This window comes from Oryctolagus cuniculus, chromosome 1 (assembly GCF_964237555.1).
Source record: "Oryctolagus cuniculus chromosome 1, mOryCun1.1, whole genome shotgun sequence".
NCBI classification, from domain to species: domain Eukaryota; kingdom Metazoa; phylum Chordata; class Mammalia; order Lagomorpha; family Leporidae; genus Oryctolagus; species Oryctolagus cuniculus.
In genome coordinates, this window is record NC_091432.1 from 87,282,195 (window position 1) to 87,294,515 (window position 12,321).

General features: G+C 38.9%; 1 protein-coding gene across 9 annotated transcripts in view; it reads right to left on the reverse strand.

Moving 5' to 3' along the window:
* Positions 1-12,321, reverse strand: part of MTMR2 (myotubularin related protein 2) — a 92,387-nt gene that overhangs the window by 14,529 nt on the left and 65,537 nt on the right. For all 9 annotated transcript variants that reach the window (XM_070077037.1, XM_017343791.3, XM_017343785.3 and 6 more), the window contains 4 exons: positions 11,480-11,581; positions 9,496-9,579; positions 3,886-4,035; positions 3,035-3,223 (listed from right to left, as the gene is read on the reverse strand). In XM_070077037.1, coding sequence (XP_069933138.1) covers positions 3,035-3,223; positions 3,886-4,035; positions 9,496-9,579; positions 11,480-11,581 — 525 coding nt within the window. The remainder of the gene's footprint in view (positions 1-3,034; positions 3,224-3,885; positions 4,036-9,495; positions 9,580-11,479; positions 11,582-12,321) is intronic.

The window sequence follows — 12,321 nt, forward strand, 5'->3', positions numbered from 1 at the left end:
AGAGAGTAACAGGTAAAGAAGAGCCAGCATGAATAACATGAATCCCTAAAGATGAAGCCAAAGCATGGAAGTATAACAAATACTAAGAACTGTAACTAAAGATGCTCATGAAAGTTATTTAAAAACTTGAAAATTACAAACTGAAATAGCACACCTGTAAAAAAAAAAAACGATCTGGTACACCTACATGAAGATAAATTCTAGCAAAATAACTAGACTGAAAAATAAAATCCTTTGCACAGCCAGGAGAAAAAAATGGACAGGAAAAAAAAGGATATGTCATTTACCACACTTTTGGAACAATGCCAAAATGAATAATGCATTTAAGATTCTCAAAAGCAAGTATGAGGTGAGGACTTTGTATCTAGCAAAACTGACTTTCAAAGATACAGCATATATTCTGCTGTCAGCATGCAAATATTCAGAAACTGTTATCATGAGCCATTGCTGTAATATTTACTAGGGGACAACTTCCGTTGGGAAAAAAAAGGAATGGAGGGGTGATCTTTTCACATAGCAGTTAAGATGCCATTCGGAATGCCTACGCCCCGTATCAGAGTGCTTGGATTCAAGTCCCAGCTCCACTCCCAATCCCACCTTCCTGATACTGAGCACGCTTTGAGGCAGCAGATGATGGCTCACGTACCTGAGTCCCTGCCACCCAAGTGGGGAACACAGATTGATGTCCTATCTTCTAGTTCCAGGGTCTAGCCTAGCCCAACCTCAACTGTTGTGAGCATCTGGGGAGTGAGCTTGTAGACAGGAGATTTTTCTCTCTAAATTTAAAAAAGTGACTAAAGAACATTTATGTAAGAAATGGCTGCACTGGTCATGAGTACAAAATATAGAGCTACTTATAGAAGGAAGAGGAGAAAGGAGAATATATGCGTAAATGGGAGAATACCTAATTGCTATATGATCTGGCAATGTAGGTATAATACAAAGTATCTTCAAAAATGGAGACAAATCAGGAGAGTGAATGCACAAAGAAATTAACCTTTCAGTAATCACACTGTGATGGCAGTATTAATGTTCTTCTGAGGCTGGAGTGGGATAAAGGAAATGGGTAACTATGGGACATGAAAATTTCATCATCTCTTATGTCCTTAAAAACTATGATTCTTGGTGTTGACATAAATGATACAGATATAATACTGAAGAAGTTATATAAAAATTATTTATACTGACTTTATATTGACAGTATCATGAACAACTCACGGAGTACTTAAAATATATATATATTATCCTAACTCCACTAGAAGCAAAAGCAAGCCAGTAGGAAATGAGTATCCTGAGCACCTAGATTATGGTCTGAAATATCATTTATTACCATTAAAAACTTAAAAGTAATGGTTATCTAGTCTGAGGCAGAAAATACAGATTTCCTGATGACTCTGATACATCCTGTCATACCAGACAGCAAAGATTACTATGGTTATCGCAAAACAATTCAGGATATAACCTGAAAAGACTCCTTCTGACTAAAGATAAGAAGAATATATGCCAGTCCTTACATAGCATCACATTTTATCTTTACGCCCTGTAACTAAAGATTAATGGATAACAGTTTGGGATGCCAGGCCTCTCCTTGGTCCTTTAAGATGGAATATTTACAGTTTAATGGAGAATGCCTGGAACTCCTGATGCCCTCAAACAGCTAAATGAGATGAAATTAATTAAGTACATCCTCCACAGTTTAATTAAAATGATAATCAGGCAAACATTATTTATGATAGGAAAATAACAGAAGTAACCTAAATATCCAACCATAGGTGGTATCATTAGTTACGCCATTAAAATGATGTTAACACATAAATGTTGAGTGACACTGAAATACAAAGTGTATGAGCAGGTAAGCTGCCTAGTTTCCCACTGGAATCCCTGGCTCTGGCTCCTGACTTCATCATCCCACCAATGGAGACCCTGGGAGCTAGTGGTGATGGCTCTGGTAATTGTGTTTCTGCCACACAAGTGGGAGATGTGGACTGTTTCCACCTCCTGGCTCTCGTCCCAGCTGCTGCAGGGCCTCTGAGGAGTGAACCAGTAGATGGGAGTTGTCTGTCTCTCAGTTTTTTTTTTTAAAGGAAGAAAAAAATATACAGTGTCAATTTAAAACAAGCGATTTATATTTACCTCGTTTTGCTTCAAATTTATGTATATGTAGCTTATGTAGGGGCTTCAAGAAGTTGATGAAAAATTTAAATTAAAAGATAATGCACATTTTCCATGTGCATTTTTAAAAGTTTCAAAGCCCCTTTGGACACTTAGGTCTGGAGGTGTAACTAAGGTTTGGTGTTTATCTCTTTAGTCACAGGGTTTGGGTTTTTTAAAATATCCTCTTATTTTGCTTATCTGCATTAACTAATTTTTCTATATACTCATCACTTCTTGTGAGTGAAAAAAATAATTTCTTAAAGCTAAGCGGTACCTCTCCTCTCTCTCCTTCCTTCTCTATGGTAGACTGTCAACTGAGCCAGGATTTCTATTTGCACAATGTTTATTCTACAGCTAACTGCAAGTTCTTCAGGGTCAGAACAGTATGTCTGGGTAGAGGGCAGGCAGAGGACGGCTCCAGTGGTCACTCAGAACACGGCTTCATTATTCTTACATTACTGTACAGAACTTCAGCCAGAGCTCAGCTGTCAGACTTGGAGGAGAGAAAAAAATGAAGAATTACTGAACCTCTGTTTATTATGGAAGTAAGCACAGAATTATGCACTAGATTTGATTAGATGCTTTTTGCTTCTAAAAAACTTTTTGCTATTACTATTATTCTCACTTTAAGATCTCAATGTGCTCATTGGTAAAAAGATTAAACAACTGAAAATCACACCATGGAGAAGGGCCATGATTAGACCCTACATCTTCTGAGATCAGACAAGGTCGGGCGCGTTCAGGGTGGTGTGGCCGTGGACAGACCCTGCATCTTTACCACTGTACAACCTGAGCTCTTCTGCTACATTGTGGCCCCTGCCAAATTCAGCTGACTCATGAAACTACAATTACAATCTGAATTACTGGAAGACAACCTCACCTTATTGGCAACAGCATTAACACTTGGCCGGGCATCAAATATAAACATTTTGTGAGACTGAGCATTGGAATCCATGATGGCTTGAAGGTATTTTTCATCTTCTTTGCTTCTCTTCCCACTCACTCCTACCATGGGCTGACTACATCGAGTGATCGTGGCTTGACTTTCCGGATGAATCCATGATAAAACCTTCATGAAGGAAAAATGATAAAATACCCAAAACAGGACTATAGAAAGCTCTTCTTCCTAACTAGATTCAAAGCCTGACCAGGAAAGGAAATCTGAGGTTGCTAGAAAAAAAAAAATCACCTTTCTTTCAAGCCAACTTTGGCATACAGAAAACATGGCATAATTCTTTAGTCAGACAATAAATTATGAAAGCCACTGATTATTGGGAAGTGTGGTCTCTAGAAAAACTACAAGCATAAGTATCCCCTACTTTTAAAGTTCTATTACTGTATCACTACAACCACCCAACTCCAAATGCATCAGAATCTGAGAATTTTGTACTTCAAATATTTGAGTTGATCTTTTAGGATCTAGTTATTGATCAATAATTTGTATTTACCATCATGCCTAAAACTATGTATAACTATATAAGATATAGTGAATAAAGCAGAAGGAAAATTTATTTTCCAGTTAAGAACCATGCAATTCTGTTTTTATTTTTAAATGTATAAAGATTTTCAACCAGTTTTAATTTTACTAAATAACTCAATTGTCAATATCTCTCTAAAAGACCTGCTGCTGAAGCTATTTTTTCCTGCATCCATTCTCCCATTCACTAACCTCAGCACTGAATGGAGTGAAAAAAACACTTCGCCAACATCTCATCAATGCTTTATACTTACTGGGATCCGGCCCCTTGACCTGAAAGATGCCACTCTCTTTAATTCTTCATCAGGAATATTTGCTGGCACAACCAAGAGAGCAGGGTACGTATCACAAAGTTCATATCGTTCATTAACTTTTGTTACTCTCCAGCTTTCATTTGGAATTCCCTGCATGTGAAATAAAACACAATACTCATTATTAGCTACCTAAAATATTAAAAGGCCAACTTATTCAGTCTCTTATGTCCACTATCCATCTCTTAAAGTGTTGGAATAGATACTGTCTATCAACACTGACTAGGCTTTTGGGTTAAATATTCTAATGCAGGATCTGTGTTCACTTTGGTACCAAATATTATGTTAATTTGTTAAATATTAGTAGAGTGAAAGTCTGGGCTAAGCATATCCAGAGAGAAAGAAGCAGAGTAAGACTACAAATGTCTCCTAATTTAAAAGAAAACACAGTTTTACTCAGTTTGATTGGAAAACTGACAATCCTGCCATTCACCTAAACAAAGACATTTCAGAAGACAAGCACCAAGTGTCCACAAGAATGCTATACATGTAGTGATCATTTACATCAATACAATGAAGTTTTCAATCCTGTATTATAGTGCTAGTAGAATGTTACTTATCTAAAACATATTAGAAAAGCACCCATGTGGGTGGCAGGAGCCCAAGCATTTGGATCATCCTCCACTACTTTTCCCAGGCTATTAGCAGGGAGCTGGATCAGAAGTGGAGCAGCCAGGACAGGAACCAGTGCCCATACTGGAGCAGCTTTACCTGCTGTACCACACCAACCACAACAACCTTACTTCTAATATGGAAAGTTTTAGTGGCAAGACAGAAGATCAAGCTAGCCAAAACACTGCTTTTAATGCATTATGGCCCATTGTCCTAAAAATAGGATATCTATAAGAATTTAGACTGAGCAATAAATATACCACTTATGATAATTTTGAAATAAATAGTATGTTATTGAAATATTTGCAGTATTGAAAACTTGGGACTTAAAGGTTAAGCCAAAGTCTAACTCTCTTTAGTTCTAGACTGAGAGAGGTGAGGAAGCTGTAGAAAAAAAGTCTGAAGCTAGCAGAGGCTGGTTCATGATATTTAAGGAACGAAGGAATCTCCATAACACAAAAGTGCAAGGTGAAGCAGCAAGTGCTAATGTAGAGGTTGCAGTAAGTTATCTGGAAGACCTAGCTAAGATAATTTATGAAGATGGCGACACTAAAACACAGATTTTCCAGGGAAACAAAATAACTTCATATTGCAAGATGATTGCCACCAAGTGATTGGCTAGTGAGGGGAGAAAGGACAGGCTGGCTTCAAAGGACAGGCTGACTCCCTTGGCAGGGGCTAATACACTTGTTGACTTCAAGGTGATAATGCTCAATTACCATTCCAAAAATCCTAGGCCCTTAGGAATCACACTAATTCAACTCCTGTGCTCTAACAAAACAACAAAAAGCTTGGAAGAGAGCACATGTGTTTACAACATGGTTTACTACAAATTTTGAGCTCACTGTTGACAGCCACTGCTCTGAAGAAGAACAACAACAACAACAACAAAAATATTCCTTTCAAAATATTACTGCTCACTGACAATGCAGTGTACCTGGTCACCTAAGAGCTCTGATGGAGATGTACAATGAGATTAATGTTGTTCTCATGCCTGCTAAAAACATCCACTGTGCTGCGGCCTGTGCATCGAGGTTTGTTTTGTTTTGTTTTGTTTTGTTTTTAAGATTTATTTGTTTATTTGAAAGAGTTCGGGAGAGGTAGAGGGAGAGAAACAGTAAGAGAAAGAATTACAGATCTTCCATCTGCTGGTTCACTCCCCAGATGGCCACAAAAGCCAGGGCTGGGCCAGGCCAAAGCCAGAACCCTGAAACTCCATCAGGATCTCCCACCTGGGTGCAGGAGCCCAAGCACTTGGGCCATCTTCCACAGCTTTACCACACACATTAATTGGCAAGAGAGCTGGAAAGGAAATGGAGCAGCCAGGACTTGAACCAGCACTCTTGGGATCCCAGCACAAATGCCAGCCCATAAAGGAGTTTTTTTGACCTTCAAGTCTTTTTATATATGAAATTAACTTCCTACGGCTCAAGCTGCCACAAATAATGATTACTCTGATGGATCTAGGCAAAGAAAATTAAAAACCTCAAGGAAAGGATGTGTCATTTAGAGATGCCATTAAGAAATTCACAATTCATAGAAGATGATATTAACAGGAGTTTGGGAGCAGTGGACTCCAGCCCTCATGGATGACTTGAAGGGCTCAAGATCAGGTGAGGAAGCAACTGAAGAAGTGGTAGAAACAGCAGGGGAGTCTCATGATGTGAAGGAATTGCTGCAATTTCACAATAAAACTAGAACAGATGAGGAGCTGTTTTTTACTAATGAGCAAAGAAATGGTTTCTTGGGATGGACTCTATTCCTGATGAAGATGCTGTAAACAATGTTGAAATGAAGGCTTTAAAATATTACATAAAGTTAGTTGATACAGCAGCAGCAGGGTTTAGGAGGACTGACTTTAATTTTGGAAAGTTTTATGTGGGTAAAATGATGCTGCAGAGAAATCTTTCACAAAAGGAATAGTCACTTGATACGGCCAACATAATTGTTATCTTATTTTAAGAATTTGCTGGGGCCAGCATTGTAGTATAGCAGGTAAATCTACGCCATGATGCCGGCATCCAATATGGGTGCCAGTTCAAGTCCTGGACGCTCCACTTCTGTTCCAGCTCCCTGTTAATGTACCTTAGAAAGTAGTGGAGGATAGCCCAAGTACTTGGGCCCTTGCATCCATGTGGGAGACCAGGAAGCAGCTGCTGGATCCTGGCTTCAGAATAGCCCAGCTCTGACCATTGAGGCCATTTGGGTAGCGAACTAACAGATGGAAAACATCTCTCTCTCTCCCTCTATCACGACCCCCCCCCCCACAAATGCTGCTCTTTCAAATAAATAAATAAATCTATAAAAGAAAAGAAATTGCTAGAGCCACCCAAACCTTCAACAACTGCTACCCTAATCAGTCAGCAGGCATCAACATTGATGCAAAGCTCACCAGCAAAAGGTTATGACTTGATGAAGTCTCTGGTGACTTAGCAATAAACTATTTTTCAATTATGGTGTTTATATGTTTTTAAACTTAATACACCTTATAGACTACAGTATATAGAATTTTTATATACACTGAGAGACAAAAAATGTGACTCAGGGTTCTGGAGCAGAACCTGTAATATCTAAGGTATGCCTGTAAATTCCTGCACATGTACACTCTCCTTGAGTTTACCAGAGAATCCAAGAAACGAAAATCTAGACTTCATTATTCTTACCCTAAAAATCCCAACATTTTGGGATCTAACCTTAATTATCAGATACCCTAACCCAGAAGAACCTAGCCTTTTGTTTCTATCTTCCTTGCTTCCTTAGACCCCCAAAAATCAATGGATTATCAACATTACTATCAATAAGACACATTCCAAACTATCCCCACAGGATAGAAACACATGAAATGTAAGCATGATTTCTGGAGGTTACCCTTCATCTTACAGTGGCCTTCTTAGTTACAACTACAGAGAATTTTTAAATTGTATTCTCTCAGTTATCTGATTAATATGAATATACCTATTTTTCAGTAACACCTGAAATCTTTATTATAAGCTACTATAGACAATTTTGTCTGTAAGAAATTATAGACTATCAGCAGCAGAAACAATTACTGTTTAAAACAAGTTTGATATTGGAAAAAAAATCTACAGTGGAATGATGTAAAGCATGGGTCTAGGGCCAGATTTCCTAGATCCCACATTTAGTAGTTACATACAATTCAGTGCTCCTGGGACTCAGGTCACTGCATATGTTATGCAGACATTACTAGAACCTGCCTCACATACTTTTTTTTTTTTTTCTTGACAGGCAGTTAAAGACAGTGAGAGAGGGAGACAGAGGGAAAGGTCTTCCTTCCATTAGTTCACTTCCCAAATGGCTGCTATGGCCGGCACTGCGCTGATCCGAAGCCAGGAGCCAGGTGCTTCCTCCTGGTCTCCCATGCGGGCACAGGGGCCCAAGCACTTGGGCCATCCTCCACTGCACTCCCAGGCCACATCTGAGAGTTGGACTGGAAGAGGAGCAACCAGGACTAGAACCCAGCGCCCATAAGGGATGCCAGCACTGCAGGCGGAGAATTAAGCAAGTGAGCCACGGTGCCGGCCCCCGGCCCCCTCACAGTATTATTATCAAGACCAAATACTTGGGCCAGCACTGAGGCACACTGGGCAAAGCTGCTGCCTGCAGTGCCTGCATCCTTTATGGGAGCCAGTTCAAGTACCGGCTGCTCCACTTTCCAATCTTGCTCTCTGCTATGGCCTGGGAAAGCAGTGGAAGATGGCCCAAGTCCTTTGGCCCCTGCACCCGCGTGCGAGACCCAGAAGCTGCTCCTGGCTCCTGGCTCCTGGCTTCAGATCAGCCCAGCTCCAGCCATTGTGGCCATTTGAAGAGTTAACCAGCGATGGAAGACCTCTCTCTCTCTCTCTCTCCCTCCCCCCCCCTTCCTCCTTCTCTCTCTCTCTCACTCTCCCTCCCTCCCTCCCTTCTTCCCTCTCTCTTCCTCTGCTTCTCTGTAACTCTTTCATATAAATAAATCTTTTAAAAAAAGACCAAACACTTTTAAAATGAGCAAGAAAGAGCTTGACATATATTTGTGTTTTATGTGGTTTAGTAAATAAAGCCAATACATTGACGAGACTTGTTAGTTGATGAGTATTTACAGGCATGTACTATGAGAACACTTTCCTAAGCATCATTCATGCATTCACTAATTACCAGATATTTATTGTCTTCTATGTGCCAGGCACTGGGCTATAGCCCAAAGATAAAGCAACAAGAAAACAGATAATAGTTCCTACCCTCATGGAACATGAAAAATGTCAAAGAAATAGGAGAGAGATCTCTCCCAAAGTAAGTAATACTGAGGAAGAATTAGAAAGCAAATGTCTCAGTAGAAAAAATAAAAGGGTAACAAGCATTAGTAAGTATTTGTTACATAAACTGAATCAAGGTAGGCTAGAAAACACTTGATGAAGGTACCAATAGGAGTTTTGTTTTATATATAAAGTGAATAATTCATACAAAACGTAGATGGATGATTCCTAATACAGTTACGGATCAAAGTAGACCCATGCTATCCTTACAATGCTATAACATGATGTGTGTCCTCTGTGAAAATGACAGTCTTTCATAATTCTATGTGGCATTAAGTTATGGGCAATAGAAGTACTACGAATTTTTTTTCAAAATTAAATTATAAAGAAAAGTGAGTGAATAATGCTGAATGGCATATACGAATATGAAAATGTAAGCATCTTATTTTTAGCTATAAAATTTGTAAACATTTTAAAATAAAGTAATATAAACTTTTAATTAAGATTCACAAAAGATCATCTGCATATTCTGGAAAGAAAACAAAAGGAAAGGTAGCCAAACACTCAGGATTACATTTCAGTTAAAACACAAAAACAAATCCTAAAAAGTTCATATGTACCCGTAAGTTTTGTTTGTAGTGAAAAGAATATAGAAAACTTAAACTGGAAGAAAAAAAAAAAAAGAACATACCTGCCTTCTATATTCTAAAAGTGGGTCATACAGTTTCCATCCATTTTCAGGGAACATTTCTTTGTATTCAAAAGCAAAAAGAGGCTACAACAAAGTAAGCAGAGTTAATAGGTAAGAAAGACATTTAAGAAGTTAGTAAGTCAGAAATATATCCTTATCATACCCAAAGCACTTTTCTTTTTCTTAAGAGTGATTGACTGACTGACTGACTGACTGATTGATTTGAAAGACAGAATGAGGAGGGAGGAAGGAAGGGAGGGAGATTGACCTTCCATTCGCTGGTTCACTCTCCAAAGGCCACAATAACCAGATCTGGGTCAAGTAGAATCCAGGATCTCCATCCTGCTCTCTCACATGGGTGGCAGGGATCTCAATACCTGGACGCTTCTGCTTCCTTCTCAGTCACATTACTAGAAAGCTGGATTGAAAGCATAGTAGCTGGGACTTAAACTGGAACTCCAACACCAGTCCCCCCGAAGATTTTATTTACTTATCTGCAAGAATATTTTGTATTGGCATCCTTTTTTTGTACTGTTTCATTTTTGTTTTATAATTTTGAAATATTATTAAATACATTATTAAAAAATATAGAAATGCACCAGGACCCACCAAACAAATTGATCAAATGTTAACTTACCAGCAACTCTGGTAGCTTATTTAAGCTTAATTCTACATATTAAACAAATTATATTTTAAAAATTGCCTCTTAATTAACAAGTCTGACATCACAGGCAGCAGCAGTTAAGCAGCTATGAAGTTTTTGCTACCTTTTCTAAAAAATTTGAATAAGATTTTTATTTTTGGCATGTAATTTGTGCACCAAAAATAATTTATTGTGGCATAATGGGTAATGCCACCGCCTGCAATGCCAGCATCCCATATGGATGCCTGTTTGAGTCCCTGCTGCTCTACTTCCAATCCAGCTCCCTACTAATGTGCCTGAGAAAGAAGTGGAAGATAGCTCAAGTCCTTGGGCGCCTGTACCCACAAGGGAGACCTAGAAGAAGCTCCTGGTTTGTAGCTTCAGACAGGTCCAGCTCTGGCTGTTGTAGCCATTTGGAGAGTGAACCAGCAGATGGGCGATTTCTCTCTGTCTCTCTCCCTCTCTCTCTAACTCTGTCTTTCAAATAAATAAATAAATCTTTTCTTTTTACCACTTTATAAACATTGAGGCAGAAACAGTAATAAGGAAAAAATGGGACATGGGCATTTGCCTAGAGGGTTAAGACAGCTGCATCCCACATCAGAGTGCCTGGGTCAGATTCCTGGCTCTGGCTCCTGAATCCACCTTACTGCTAGTGCAGACCCTGGCAGACAGCAGTAATGGTTCCAGTACAACTGGGTCTCTGTCTCACATGTGGAAGACCAGGACTGCATTCCCAGCTCCAGGCTCTGTCCAAACCAATCCCACAGGCGTGTGTACCTGTAGGTGTGTGTATCTCTGCTTCCAAAATAGGCAGAGATAAAAAAATGAAACTACAGTCAAAAGACCCACGTTAATTCTAAATTCTACCCCTAGTTGGGTCCTTGACTAATTGCTTACCTGGTCCTAGTTTCATCTCTAAAATAAGGATAATTAATATTAACCACAACAGGGATACTGTGGAAGTGAAATAACAAATGAGGGATCCTAACTGGAGCAGGCACCTAGTAGGAATCTCCCTCCACAACTGCAGCCTTAACTGTCAGCTCTCAATTTAAAAAGGGATTTCAAATCCTGTTGAAGACTTCATCTAGCTTTTTCATCATGGAAACAACCTGGATAGAAAGATCAGGCAGTTATAGAATGATAGCCCTGGAATGGACCTTAGAGATCAGCTAGTCCAGCATCCTCACTTCATACCTAAAGAAACTGGTCCAAGAAATTAGATTAAATGTAAGCTATACAAGGATAAACATAAATGTACAGACTCTGCATAGACAAGTTTCTTTACACCAATAATTACACTACAGATTTTTTTTTCACAGAGAAGAAATAGTTTACCAGGTTATTAGAGACAGGAAATGCATATTTCATTAGATTCTCAAATATTGATCTTCTTGTTCGCCCCTCAGGTTTATGAGCAAATCGTAAATTCCTAATATCCTAGAAAAGATTTAAGATCCAAGTTAATCATAGTTTACTGACTTTTTTATCAAATGAATAAAAAAGGATACTTGAAACTATCTTGTAAAATGTTAGAATTTGTAAATGTGGGATGACAAAAAAAAAGTAAAATCAAAAACAGCTCCTGGAGGCAGGGAAATTATAATGATTTATTGGGAGAAAAAAGGAACACAAAGCATCCTGATGCAAGGCAGAATTCAGATAGTAGAAAATGTACAAATGCTTATAATCTCATCAGGCGAATGCAGGAGGCAGCAACTGCAGTAGGCCTCAGAGATTAGAGATAAACATGCTGTGTAAGCCCACTTTTGTCATGAACTTCCCTATAAAAATCCGATCCGTTGTTGTTATACTTCAATCATGTCTGGTGTTATTGTCCTACTTACTATTCTTTCCACTGGACAGCCTCTTCCTAATCCCCCACTGCTAGACGAGTAAACCAATTTGCCTAAAGGTCTTCCTCCATTCCATTCCATATCCCACTTCTTCTACCATCTGGTAAAAAAAAACTCTGAATAGTCTTCAGCGACATCATCTAGGCCCCACAGTCAGGTCTAACGAGCTCCCTTTCATTATTGGTCCTCAAGCAGTGTTCTATTAATGTAAATATTCATGTTCTGGTTCAATGGTATCTTAGCAGCACTTGGAAAACAATGGGGAATAAGAATAATTGCCACAGTGAGGTTTCACCTCACCCCCATTAAAATGGCTTTCATAGA